At 45.0% G+C, this 13436-nt stretch overlaps 2 protein-coding genes across 6 annotated transcripts in view; one reads left to right on the plus strand and one right to left on the minus strand.

Moving 5' to 3' along the window:
* Positions 1-1206: 1206 nt before the first annotated feature.
* On the minus strand, positions 1207-12805 carry TMEM130 (transmembrane protein 130). Of its 4 annotated transcripts, none has more exons than XM_067306158.1 (8): positions 12704-12805; positions 9985-10275; positions 7856-8024; positions 6529-6698; positions 5739-5823; positions 3655-3857; positions 2835-2899; positions 1207-1962 (listed from the first exon to the last, which is right to left on the minus strand). In XM_067306158.1, the coding sequence occupies exons 1-8, from the start codon at positions 12771-12773 to the stop codon at positions 1786-1788; spliced, it is 1230 nt and encodes a 409-aa protein (XP_067162259.1). In that variant the 5' UTR covers positions 12774-12805; the 3' UTR covers positions 1207-1785. The 4 variants fall into 4 exon arrangements, with proteins under 4 accessions (XP_067162259.1, XP_067162258.1, XP_067162261.1 ...); XM_067306157.1 differs by having other exon boundaries at positions 1208-1962; positions 2835-2947; positions 12704-12802; XM_067306160.1 differs by lacking the exon at positions 12704-12805 and adding an exon at positions 12154-12400 and having other exon boundaries at positions 1210-1962; positions 2835-2947.
* Positions 12806-13289: 484 nt separating this feature from the next.
* The window catches only part of TRRAP (transformation/transcription domain associated protein), a 101388-nt gene continuing 101241 nt past the window's right edge, over positions 13290-13436 (plus strand). For both annotated transcript variants that reach the window (XM_067306664.1, XM_067306665.1), the window contains exon 1: positions 13290-13354. The gene's annotated coding sequence lies outside the window, so the exon portion shown is untranslated. The remainder of the gene's footprint in view (positions 13355-13436) is intronic.

The following is a 13436-nucleotide window of genomic DNA, read 5'->3' on the forward strand; positions in this document are numbered from 1 at the left end:
TTTACGCCTTCATTAGCATGCCAATGGCCAAAGTCAATAATGTCTTTGGTGTATTATCCCACATCATTTAGATAATACATTTAGATGTCTTATCTGTATCAAACTTAAGTCTAAGCTCAAACTAAACTTCTGGCTGCAGAGAGCCCCTGGGCAGAATTTGTAGGGTCACCATTGCTCAGAACTGTGTTCTTCGCATCAGAAATCTGGCATTTCCAGTGCCCCGGGACCATATATAACCATATACAGAGCACATGGACATCCTGGAGCTAGTCACATACCTTTGACAGTTGCTCACATGGCTGGTATCTCAGAAATAAGCAAAAAAACTGCAGCTTCTGAGAACAACAGCTTCTTTGGTAGACTAAGGAGAGGCACACTGTAAACATGACTGAATATGACTCAAGATAAGGGTTTGACACGACGGCACTGGGAAGGAATACAAAGGACACCACTCCTAATAAACAAGCTCCCTTACAGAAACAGCATCGCTTTAGAAAAACAAAACCGAAAGTAGTCCTGCCTTGGAAAGTTGTTTTTGATAAAAACTTGGATTTACCGGATCATTTGTTACCTTAGGTGATCCTAATGCACTTTGAATGTATCAAATTAATTAACCACAGAAGTGAGTGCCTCTGAGGTAATGGCATTTCATTCCCAGGCAGAGGAACGGAGGTTCTGGCCTACGGAAGTATAGCAAATGAGTACCCTGAAATCCTAATGGTAATTCCCTCATACGTGAAAAACCCCCAGCCCCCAATACCCATAGGGTTTAAGTCAGAGGTGAGGAAGGTGTCAGTGTCAAGTTCAAGAAAACAAATGGCTCCCAAGGTAGTTTTGTGTAAAAGCCTTTAAGGTGTTGTGGAAAGCTATGTAGCAGGAGGCAAGGCTGACCGAGCAGGGAGCCGATAGTAGAGGACAGTCTGCAAGGGGCAATGAGTTTCTACAGCCTTGAATATTGAAACCTGTTTTGCAGCTTTAAGCTACTGTTTGTTGTGTTTACAAAGAGAAAGCTTTGGTGCCTCAATGGGTAGTATTATAGGAAAGAAAGAGAGGAATGGATAGCCTGAAAAAAATGCTACTTATAGAGGTTAGTGTGGCTTACTACTGCAGGGAAGTATTGGGGCTGTGCAGGCATCTGCAGCAGTTGCTGCTACTCTGCAAAGCTCCTGTGAGCAGCTGAGTTGCCATCAGCAGCTCATCAGTTGTTATAGTCTCACAGAATCCCATTAACTTAAAAAAAAGAGGTCTTTTAAGACAAGGAAAAAACCACAACATAATTAGATTGTCTGGTTCATTGAAAGCACGTAGGCTAAAGCTCTTCTCAAACTGGAAAAGTCAGTTCCTTTTTGGAACAAATATACATTCAACAGCATTTTGGCTGACTTGTATTTCTGGTAATATTGTTGTAACATAAGAAGGAGAGGTATGTTTGTCTTAAGCATTTTCTTCTTTGAAACAAACAGCAGAAGGACCAGACAAATTACAAAGGTAGTGAGTTTAGCAAATGTGCGCATAAAATAATCTTTCATAATAATAAAATGATGCATTTACAGCTGTAAATGTATACACCCATATAATTTAAAAATACGAAGCTACTTTTACTGTGTTTCAGGTTCTTTCTTTCTCAGATCACACAATGAAACACTCATGTGCTTGACCTAGTAAAGTGGTTAACCTCATTGCATTGGCAAAAATAAACCATCCATGCAGCCCTGAGCTTTTAACTCATCATAAGTGGCATAGTTAAACTCAGCAGTTAGTGCAACCAAAGTGAAATTGTATTCTTCACACTGTGTAAGTTTTGACTGGCTTGTAAAAAGAAAGTAGAAGTTCATGACTCTCCCTGGCAGTTTCTTGAGATGACCGAAGACAACATGATCTGCAACATATCTGGCCACAGTCTGACTCCGAAGCAGAAGGCAGGTTTTTGTCAGATAGTGGAGAAAAGTCAAAGTCAGCTACCTGGAAAAGGAACATCAAAAAGATCAGTTTGAAGTCTAGGCCTAGTCTGGCTCAGGTTAGAGACCAGCAAGATACTTTGGGCTAGAAAGGGAACCTGGTCCTCAACCAGTCCTAGTCAGCCACTGACTTCAAATGGACTCTTCTCATGTGAACCAGCTGCACACACGACTTACAGGTAGTCTCTCTATAGCTATATTATTAATACTGTGGCATAATTTAAAGTATATTAGGTGCTTTCCAAAGGTTCAAGAACATCTATCCTGTGCAATGTGCTCTAGGTGACCCTGCTTGAGCAGGGGGGTTGGACTAGATGATCTCCAGAGGTCCCTTCCAACCTCAGCGATTCTGTGATTCTGTGATTCTGTAACATGATCTTTAATTTAGGAGCTCATGGTTATTATAAATGTGATAATGCAACAAGTGAAAGCTACACCATGGGGATAGGAGGGAGTTGGGTAGATGAAATTTGCATGGTAAAGTTGGGTGACAACTCAGTGCCACTTTTGGTAAATATCCACCCTTCCTTACTATTCAGCATACCCTCCTACTATCCCATTTCTTTCCTCCATGTAAGCGCTCTGAGGTAGATCACCTGGAAGGCACACTTCCATGCAAGCAGGTGCTTGGGAACGCTACCTAACTGCCCTGGCAACTTGAATTAGAGACACCTTTCTCCCACGAGGAGCCAGAAGCAGGCATGTTACTTAAAACGTTTGCCTGCGCTGTTCAGGTTTTCACGTGGAATAGATCGATCAGAGAGACACCAGGGGAACACCCCCACCTCCCCCATGGGTGCCTGGGGATTAAAGATGGGACAGGGCTGAAAGGTATCCAGTCACTTAATCCATCTCCAAGCAAGAGTAAATGGGTACCTCCACGAGATCTTTCTGTTGTGTGTTACTTCGGAAGGTCGTGTACAGCACCAGTCCTAGCACCACTGAAACCAGAGCAATGCAAAGCAGGATGAAGAAAGCCGGCTGGATCCCTGAGAAAGAGCACAACGGGACACTCCTGGAGCGGTACGATACACTCAGAAGAGGTAACGGTGAGAATGAAACCATGTTTTAGGAGAAACTTTCACACTTTTTAGAACAAAAGACCTGTGCGCAACAGGAAACAAATTTTTCAGCCCAGACCACTTCAGGTCTTTCTGAATGCACAGAAGGGGGGTTGTGGGATTGGGGCGTTGGGAGGTTGTAAGATGCTTCAGAGACCCAAGAGGGGCATGTGTGAGCATGCATGGGGGAGCCAACAGGTATTGCTGGCTGGGGGGCAAAAAAAGAAATGGAGGCCTAGAAAACCTACCCCTTAAAAAAAAATTTTTTTTGAGGCTGCTTAATTAAGGGAGCATGACAGATGCACGTTTTCCTAGTTATCCACTCTAACTACAAGAGCAAGGGGCTATTTAAGCTGAAAAATATGTACGTTAACTCAGTCTTCCCATGAAACTCATTAGCTCCAAGACACTTTTGAGCCTAAGAGCAGCATACAAGAAGCTCAGAGCAATTACAGGAGGCACGTGACAGCCTCTCCTTTCGGTTCACATTTCCTATGTTTTTGAGGATCTATACTAATTTTCAGAAACCTCATCTCCAGGCTAGTTTACTCCATAATTATCCCTGACATTTTTGAGACTGTTGGATTCCCAGACCTGGAGGAACCTCCACACTGCTCAGGCTAGCTGCACCTCACCTGTTGGCCACACTTTTATTTCATGGTATGTCTGCAACATGGTCACGCCGTTCTCCACTCTCACGCTGAGACAGTACTGGCCTGCGGCGCGGAAGGTATGGCTCAGATTGTAGCAAGAACCGTTAATCACCACCAGATGGCATTTTTCACCTTCAAGTGGAATGCACTCAGCCTTTATAAGCCAGCATAATGCCAGCGGTGGGCTGAAATGAAAAAAAAAATATAAAAATACATAAAAAAATATTTAAAAATATTATATATATAAACATATATAAAAAATTACGTGAAAACCTTGCAAAAATTGTAGTTAAGAACTGATGAAGCACTTGGATAAAATAGCGTAATAATTCTGAAAACCATTGAAGCTAATCCAAGCACAAATAGAGAAGTAATTAACTGCACAGTCGTTTGGTTTCCAGCATTTGACAGTTGAAAAAGACCTTCATAATGCTTCTATAAAGCAAATGTTTTAGCTGACAGTTAAATACCTGCGTGGCTCATAGGCAGGCCATTTTGTGCAGAAAAAAAACCCTTAGTCCTTCTCTAATAAAGATAAAGGGAATCTTTTCTGTTTTTTTCCAAGAGGGCATAGGTTGTTCTTTCTTTGCTGTTTGCACGCCGTGGAGGTCAGTGTCTGTGTTGCTGAAGTACACCCAACACTTTTATGATAAAAAAAGAACTGGAAGGAGGGCCAGATAAGCTCAGCACAATCACTTGGACTAATAGCTTAGAAAGGTAAATAGCTTGCAAGGATCACAGGATTCCCCCACACTAATAGAAAGGCTTTTGTTTGCTACCAAGCAATCTAAGTGCAATCCACTTTACGGCCTTATGTCTTCTCACTGTGTTTAGTTGCTGTCTTTTATTTACATTTTCAGACCCTTGCTCCAAATGGTTCTGCCTGGGCTCATCTTCTGCACTACAGATTTTGATTCTGGCAACAGGTAGAGCTTTTCTTTATCCCATCCTCATAGCATTTTGTTCCTTATCTGCCCAGAACGTTTTCTGCTAAAGAAAGCAGCATGTTTACATGTTTAGCTCATTTTCTAGCTTTGTTTTTGATAAAAGCTCTCTAAAGTCTTTGGCATTGCTTTTGTATCATACAAACTCCCCTCACCTCGGTTCCAGCCTTGCTGCTAGCAGTTAGGTCTGGTAAATATTGTCCATTCTAAACCAAGCAGGCATTTATGAATCTAGAGTTTGCCTGTAATGGTTTCTGGCTATTCATATTTACTTGTATGCCATCTCCGGTGCCCGTTCCTACCAAGGTACCATTCACTTTTTGAATACAAACTGTGCTGTTTTGTCTATTGGGGTTAGCAATGTCTTGGCAATGACTCAGTGCTGGGTGCTGCTTGCTTTGTCCTACATCTGTACCAACAGTCCTGTGCTTTTGGGGTTCTTTTCTGGAAATCCACCATTAGGCCAAACAGCTCCCAAAAGCAGGATGCAAAGTGTCCCTCTTTTGCAGAATGAATGACTTCCACAGTCATGAAGAATTTTTACGTTAAAGGGGCTTTTCTGAGTCATTCAATGGCATTTAAAAATGCTTCTGCTATATGAAAAGGTCTCCTGTGTTCTCAGTATTGCAGCTTGAGAGAGCTTGTGCTAGGATCAAGGTGCTCATGACTCTTCTACATTCCTGTAAGTATACGTGAATAGCCCTCCCAAGTGATGTACTGGGAAAAAGCAAACATCAGCATGATAATATTTCCCTTTTCTCCTCATTCCCAGACTCAGCTCTCTTTGGCAACTTTATTTTTCTCCAGCCTTTTCCTTATCCAGACTACCTTTTTGAATTTCAATTTAATAACATTTGCTTTACGTATAAGGATTCTCTGAGGAGATATGCATTTGAATATTCTACATTTCCGTAAAGATGTGGTTTCTTTCATGGCTGTTAGAGTTCAAGGTATTTCTAGTCAGGAACAAGTGATATTCAATTGTATTTTGTTCATAAGAAAACTACTTCTTTAAGAAACAGTTCTGCAGTGTTCAAGTGACAATATTTTAGGGAAACAGGGAAAAAACCTAACCAAGCATATAATGCTTTTTGGTAAAAGACAGTTATGTTTGCTACTTACCTGCCATTGATATGAAGAGATAAACTCAAGTTTTCCATTACGTGAGTCTCTCTGGAGCCGACTACATTAATACTTTTAACAGCATCTGAGAGAAGAAAAAAGCATATCGCACTCAACATGTAAACTGAAATTCACTGTTTTTTCAGAGAGGGTTTATTTTCGTGGACTTTGTTGGTTTTAGCTGTATCACTGACATAAATAATAATACCATCTCCTCCTCAAAAAGAAAGCTATTGGCAGAGTTGTTGTAAGTTATCTGAATGTTTTGTGATTTCTTTATAATATAAAATTGACCATTTTGTTAATCCTTTATATGTTTATGAACATGTTTATTTACTCTTGAAGCAAATAAAATAAGCATTAGGAAGGTCTCATTAATTTGATCAGATTTATTTTTTCAGAGATAGTCAGTGTAAATTAAATGAACAAAATAAGTTATTATAAACGTTTTATTGCAGATTTTAATTGTGTGTGAGATTTTTGCAAAAGACGGTGAAGTTTTTGATAAATGAAAAATGTTGATAATGGTTAACAGAAGTTTTACACAAAAATAGACTTTTTATGAAAAGAACAGAGAAACAGAGAGAGGATTTTATATTGCCCTCCCCATTTTTTCTGGACTAGAAAAGTGCAAAGTCCATTTTGCAATGGTAACACTTAATTGAAAAATATTGACCAGTTCATGCATGTGAAGGAAAGCCTGAGTTGCACTTCCATGTTAACGTCCTAGACTGTATTGCTACGTAGAGAGCAAATTCTGTTTTGAGTATGCAAAATGTTTTACAATTACCTAACAGCTCCAGAGCAGTGGTAAAATCGCCAGTTTTCTGCACAGTTTCTCTTTCATGTATGATGTTTCCAATTTGCTCCCATTCAGCTATCACTTTCAGATGGACTGTGCGGTTCCCCACGGCAGAATGGTTATAGTAGACAAAGGGCTCCTTGGTTATTCGATACATCCTAGGTGCGACATGAAAAGGTTTATAATCAAAATCACCTCTCATCGAGTACTTTTATACTTCCAATGTAAAATTTAAAAAAGGATAAGCTCTAATATTTTTTCTTTATAGACAGTGCTAGGGTCAGCTGTGATTCTAATTCTGCTTTATGTCCATATCAATCAGGATTAATGACTGCGGCATTACATTGGTATAAAACCAATAAAGCTACAATCAGTATCAGTATCAGAGTGTGTTTAACTTGATGCTTTTTGTTAATGAAACTGAGGATATCGCTACAGTAATTCATGGAATGAAATAGGAAGAGATGGTAAAACATGAAAACTACCTTTATAGCAGGCGGGCTATAAGCTAACTGAAGCACTTGAAAGGAAAAAAAAAAAAAAGGAAAAAAGAAAAGAGTCTAGTATTCAAGGACCAAACCTGACATTTCTACTCGCATACACACGTTCCTATTGGATATATTTTTGCATTCAGAGAAGAAAACTCCTGAATGCCTTTTTCTCCTCTCTACTGCAGAGAGGCGTGAGGGCTAGATACTTCCCACAGTTTTATTTCAGACAGCTCAGAGCTATGTTGGATGGGTTGGTCATTTTTTCAGTTTGTTATTAGGTCAGCATTCGGTGTGTGTTAATGTACAGCTCTATATTACTTGAGAGACCTATCACTCTTCAAAAGTTCCTCACCCAAGATCAGGTCTATTTATGGGCAGCTAATTGTAGTAAAAACTACTTACTGGCCAACCACAAGGAGGAATACTGTTTCCATTTTCCTTAATGGACAAATTATGCACAAATTATTCTCACATTCAACAACAACCTGCTGCTGGAGATTCTGCAGGCACAGCGATAGCCTAAAGCAACAGTCTACACCAAGTAACTTTTTCAGTTATTTGTTCAGCTCACGGCACACATGGTAATACACCTAAGCACCTGTTTGAACACAAAATTTAGGTCTTTCAAACATCACCGTTCTGTGAATATGCAGGACCTTCTGTCCCCAGGGTCTCATAATCCACCTGGACGTTATGCTAAGAGCGCACTAACTGAAAAAGGCGCATGCTTTGTGCTGTGATTTATCGGGATTTCTCCCTGCACGTGCATCTGAATCAGAGGCACCTTGAATATTCATTAAAGAAAACAACGTAACCATACCTACCCTTCCCCAAAGTCCCAGTTGTAGACAAATGCTGCTGACTTGAAGTAATCACTTGGGTCATGAAGACAGAAAGAAATCCGGGTCACGGTGTCCGTGGACGAGCTCGAACCTTGCTTGATAAACGCACTGCCTTCTATCTGGGCAATGGTAAGATTCCCTGTGATAAATTCTGCAGAATGACAAGGTAGAGAAAGAATGACAGCATATATCACTTTCCCAGCACATGCTGTGTGAATATCAAAGCATTATTTAAAATGTACTGCTTACGTTTTTCTGTGCCCCAGTGCAAGTGGTTAAGTGTATTGTATATCTATTACTCAGTGTTGTTATATGTGTTAGTGAGGCGCAGATATTAAATGATTTACTCAAGGTTATATCATTGGTCATGATAAAGCCACTAATAGAACCAAGAGGAAAAATCTTGGGCTGATTTAGGTCAATAACAATTTTTACTATTGATTTTAAAAGAACTGGGATTTAACCCCAAGAGTCTAGATCAAGGGATTCAGGATCAAGCCAGTACATACTCCCTTCATTTTCTTTCTTTTTTTAATTTCAGCTGTGTCCATGGAAATGACAAACTGACTACTATGAATAGCAGGTGAGCTATACATCATTAATAAAGAAATCGTGAAATGTTGATTTTCATGTCTGCCAGCAATTCTATGCTCAAGTTTGTTTAGCTTATAAGTAAAGAGATGTTCTAAGGATTAGCAGAAATTGAGTTAAAAACTTTCTAACCTATGAATAAAGAGGTATCATGATGATATGCTGATCAGCTCATTTTAAAATTAATAGGATATGTTACCAGTAAGACACTTACCCTGTTAACAATTCATTAAATCTGGTTAACCATTATCTTGATGATGCACATATAAAAGAATCACAATTACTGCTGCAGAATAGGGTTGATAATGCAGATCTAACTGGAATTGTAATTCATATTTTTTATTGGCAACTACCTTTGTGCCCCTGTGTATATTTGTTATTGGCAACTACCTTTGTGCCCAGGGTAAGTGTCTTACTGGCAACTTATATCCTATTAATTTTACAATGAGCTGATCATCATCATGATACCTTTTTATTCATAGGTTAGAAAGTTTTTAGATCATTCTCTTTGTTGGGGAAGGTAGAAAGGCACAATGGGATCTTACCTTTCATAGCTATAAAAAGTTTCTATCCCTTTTGCTAGTGACATGAGAATATAAGTCAGTGCAAAAAGAAAAAGGAATAAGCAGATATTCAGCAGGGCAGCAATTTTTAAGAGGGAGAAGATCTTACGTATGCTTTTATAAAGGCTCATCCAGTAAGCTTGGTGTTTCTCAAAGAAAAATTGCAATAGCTGTTCCCCAAAATGTCACGTATGCCCTATGGTTAGCTCCTTTGTCATCACTCATGTCCTTATCTGCTGCTGCAGGACGTGGGGTTGGTCTATTTTGGAGTGCACAAGGAGAGCAGCTGGAATATGTGGCTGGAGGGACACAGCTGCCCGTCCTTGCGGGAAGGGATTGCGGGAAGCTCTCAAAGGTTGCTTCATGTCGAGCCCTGTTGCAGAGCCTAGGCTCACCACACTGCCCCATTGGTCAAGCTGTCAAAAAGTGCATATTTATAGTTATGAATATTCACAGTAAGATGCAACTTTGCATAGCAATATTTGGAAATGTGGCTGTGACTCCACATCTCGTTTCGGGATGATCACTCTGAACTTTAAAAGAAAGCATAACAGCTCTGTTATATATTTTCTATGTCATGCAAAAGGGAAAACTAGTAGATTGTGACTCCTTCCAGTCATCCTAACCATAGGACTAGAAACGCCAGGCAGCAATGCCGGCGGCACTGTTTTACAAGTCTGGGTGCCACTGAACAGCACTGATGTGTGAACTGCAGCTACTGGAGCGTCTGGTTTCTAGCTTGGTTCCCCTAAGCGAGAGAGGCAGGAGGACATGGCCGTACCACGCTCACTTCCCGGATGCAGGGACACAGTGTGGTCTGGTTGGCACGCTGCCTGCCCAAGAGAGCCTGTGCTCATCCGGATGCTAGCAAAGGTAGCAACCGCTCTGATGTGCCTTGAGCTCCTGAAGAATTCAAGAAGTTGTAAAGAAGCTGTAGAAGTTGTAGAGCTATTTTACCTGTGATGTGCAGTACGGTGACATTTCTAGCAACAGGCCGACACAGCCAGCAGTTTCTGTGAGTCACCCAGACAGACAGAGGAAAAGCGCCAGGAAATTCGCTGGTCACGTTAATCAGGGAGTGAAACCGCTGCTCCGATTTCTCAATGAGAATCAAAGGAGCATAAATCCAGTTAAAATGATACAAGTTTGAGGTGATACTGTCATTCTTCATAATTAGACTGGCACGAACAGTAGCTTGAGCTCCTGTTGTGATGGGACCATTGTTGGTTATTTCTAGATCATATTCCTCTGTAAAAATCAGAAGAAAAAACTCTTTGTATTGCAATTTTTATTTTTTCACATTTTTACTGGTCAGCTGTAGTTATGTGATTCACAGTGACACTAATGCCAACTAAGACTTTACCACCTTTATTACCATGTAAAAGCCTGGAACTAAAACTGTTACACATTTATATATTTGAGTTCAAACAGGTAGCATTAGAAATGGTCCTAGAAATGTTAATAGTAAAGGGTAGCCTAAACAAAAATGTTAATTAGAACATCCCCAAAACCTTGATGAAGTTTTATAGCCAGAGCTCGGCTATAATCTAACATTATGATCATTAACGATCTAACACCGTACTCACTAAACTTCCAGCCACTTGAAAAACTTCAGGTTCAAATCTAATCTGTGTTGTTTCAATTTTCACTCAAAACAGCAAGAAAGAGTCATGTGATGAAAAGGATTTGTATGGCAGAGGAAGATCCTTTGCAAAGGAAAAGGCAGGCCCTGCCAACCTCGCTTAAATAGGCTAAGATTCAGTGTACGGGCATCTGCAGATGTAGACGCACATTCACTAGTGTTTTCAAAAATATTCTGGCATCTTATACCCATTTCCACTGTTTGGCATTTGGGTCCATTCTGAAAATTGCATTAAGCACGAAAATAACTTAAACACAACAAAATAAAAGCAGTTGGTGCAGCTCCACTTCTGTTTATTATTATTATTATTTTTTTTTAAGCCAGGGCTGTAGTGAGGAAGCCAAAGGTGAGGACACAACAAAATTCCCTGCAGTTATCGAAAGGACAAATTACCAACTTGCCTTAAGAAATCTCTCATCGGGCAAAGCCTTGGACTAAAAATGAACTTTCAGACCCAGGTAGGATTTCATGCGGTGGTTTGCTTTGTCAGCTCTGTTGACCCACAAGTCCCCCCCACCTTCTGCCCAAGTACCAAAACTCGGTACCAGCTTCTTATCATCTATGGTCTACTGTTAACCTCCCTTTGTAGGAAAGAACCAAAGACCTCAGTATAAATGAAACCTGTATATTTGAAGTTGTAAGTGCTACCACATACTAGTGCTAGATCAGCTCAGTCCACAAGGGCAAAACAAGGGTCCTTGCTGCATGGCTTTCCCGACTGGAACAGCGAGGTGTGAGGGGGTGCCGAAATCGTGACCCTGGAAAATAGCCCTGCTGCTCTGCCTTGCTCTCCCTTATCTTCCCTGCAGCATTCACACAAGCTACTTACTTAAGCTCTTACAACTACTACAATGGGCAGAGTTAGGTGAAGTTTGGTTTTCTGGAAAGGATACTAAATTCAGCTCTTCCACAGGTTGCATCCCCAGGTTTCAGTGCTGGGAAAGCACTCCTGTACTTCTTTTGTGGGTTAAGAAATGGCAGTGCAAGGTTAAATGACTTGCACATGTTAAAAAACAAAAAAACAAAGTGTGACAACCACTGAAAGCTGAGAGCTGGGGGAGAGCTGGGAACAGTCTGTTTTTCGCCTCCCCCGCGGCGCACACGGCCTCCTTCCGTTGGTGTCTGGCTAGCTATCGTCTCGCAGGAGCCCAACGGGGCGACGCTGAGCAGAGCGCTGCAGTTTGGGGGCTTATCGCGCTGGGGACTCGGTCCCCGTCTCCTCTCTTTCAGCAGTCGCCAGGTGGCTGCAGAAAGCAGAACCTCTGAGCTGCTGAGGTTGCACTTCCCACACACCTGTGGCCTCTAACCCGGTTCTCGGGTAGGAGGCAGCACAGGGGGTCAGCTGGCCCCCGCATTGCCTTTCGTGCCCCCCTCAAGCTGGGGTGGTGAGAAAGGGACCCCAGACATCTAGTTTCATTCCACGGATCCCAGGTGCTAGGTAAAGGTGGATGCAAAAGGATGGTGAAAAATAACTGCAGCATTACTTTTGGAGCGAGAACTTCACCGTTCCCCCTTCGCAACACGAGGAAGGCCCCGAGCTCACAGATTCTGGGTTAACGGAGAAACGCGGGTGATGCAGTGAAGTGCGGCACGGGGAGCTTCCAGGTCTCTGGAAGGCTCGGGCCGCCCGTCACCGCGTTTCAGCAGAGCTCGGGCGAACCGCGGCCGCCTCGTGCCCGTCCAGCGCTTCCCAGCGCCGGTCACCGAGGCGCCCGAGCAAAGCCGGGGCCGCGCCGAGCCCAGCGGCCGCCGCAGCCGGCATCGGGCAGCGGCGAGCAGGGCGCCTCCGCCCGCCGCGGGCTTTCTGGTACCTTTGCAGGGCGAGAGGCGGCGGAGGGCTCCTGCCGGGCACCGGGGAGGCGACGGGCAGGCAGCAGCGGCGCGGCCGGAGCTGCCCCGGCGCCCGCCCGCCGCCCTGCCGCACCCGGCGGCCGCGGCGCTCGCAGCCGGCGCGGGGGGGGCGCGGGGCGGCCGGGCCGGGGTGGGGGGGGGCGCGGGGCCGCTGCCCCCCCGGCGGCGCCCGCCCCGCCTTACCTGCCGCCGAGCCGGCGCGGCGGAGCAGCAGCGCCAGGCAGGTCAGCCGCAGGATGCCGGCGGCGGCCATGGGCGGGCTCGGCCGGGGCCGCTGCGGCTCCTCCGTCCGCGCCGCCGGCGCTTGCTGGCAGCCGGCGGCGCGGCGCGGCCCGCCCCCGCGGGGGCTGCCCCCGCCGAGCCCTGCCCGCAGCGCGGGGGCCCTGCCCCAGCCGCCGCGGCTCAGGGGAAGAGAGAAGCGCGGGGGCCCTGCCCCGTCCGCGCCGCGCCCGTAGCGCGTGGGAGCGCGGCGCGCGGGCTGCGCTCCGCCGCGGGGCCCCGGCGGGTCTGTGAGGTGCGGCGCGGCGCGTAACGGGGCTGCGCGCTGGCTCCGCGCCCGCCTCTCTCGGCGTTGAGCGGCGGCGCAGGGCGGGCTGCGGGCGCGGCTCCCGCTCCGCTCCGCGCTGGGGGGCGGCGGCCGCGGCGCGGGGGGGCGGCGGCGCGCGGGCGGCGGGCGGCGGGGAGGCGGCGGCCGGAACTGGGCTCGGGCGCTTCCGTTGCGCCCATGCGCCGCCGCCGGCCTCCGCTCCGGGAGCAACAAAGGAGGGAGCCGGGGCCGGGGTGAGGAGCGGCGGCGGCGGCGAGGCTTAGGCCCAGGCCCGGCCTAGGCCCGGGGTGAGGCGAGGCGAGGCCTGGCGCGCGGGGCGGAACCGGCGAGCGCGGCGCCGCGGGCAGGAGGAGGGGCCGGGGGGGGGCG

The sequence above is a fragment of the Apteryx mantelli genome, chromosome 16, assembly GCF_036417845.1.
Source record: "Apteryx mantelli isolate bAptMan1 chromosome 16, bAptMan1.hap1, whole genome shotgun sequence".
In the NCBI taxonomy this organism is placed as follows: domain Eukaryota; kingdom Metazoa; phylum Chordata; class Aves; order Apterygiformes; family Apterygidae; genus Apteryx; species Apteryx mantelli.

What these genes read in the sequence shown, in the direction of transcription:
- TMEM130 (XM_067306157.1), bottom strand. Translation starts at nt 12,773, where the DNA reads ATGGCCGCCGCCGGCATCCTGCGGCTGACCTGCCTGGCGCTGCTGCTC. An exon ending in AACTGGGACTTTGGGGAAGG is followed by an intron (nt 6,699 to 7,855) that starts GTAGGTATGGTT and finishes TGTCGCACCTAG; the next exon opens with GATGTATCGAATAACCAAGG. An exon ending in AATAAAAGTGTGGCCAACAG is followed by an intron (nt 2,948 to 3,654) that starts GTGAGGTGCAGC and finishes GCTCTTTCTCAG; the next exon opens with GGATCCAGCCGGCTTTCTTC.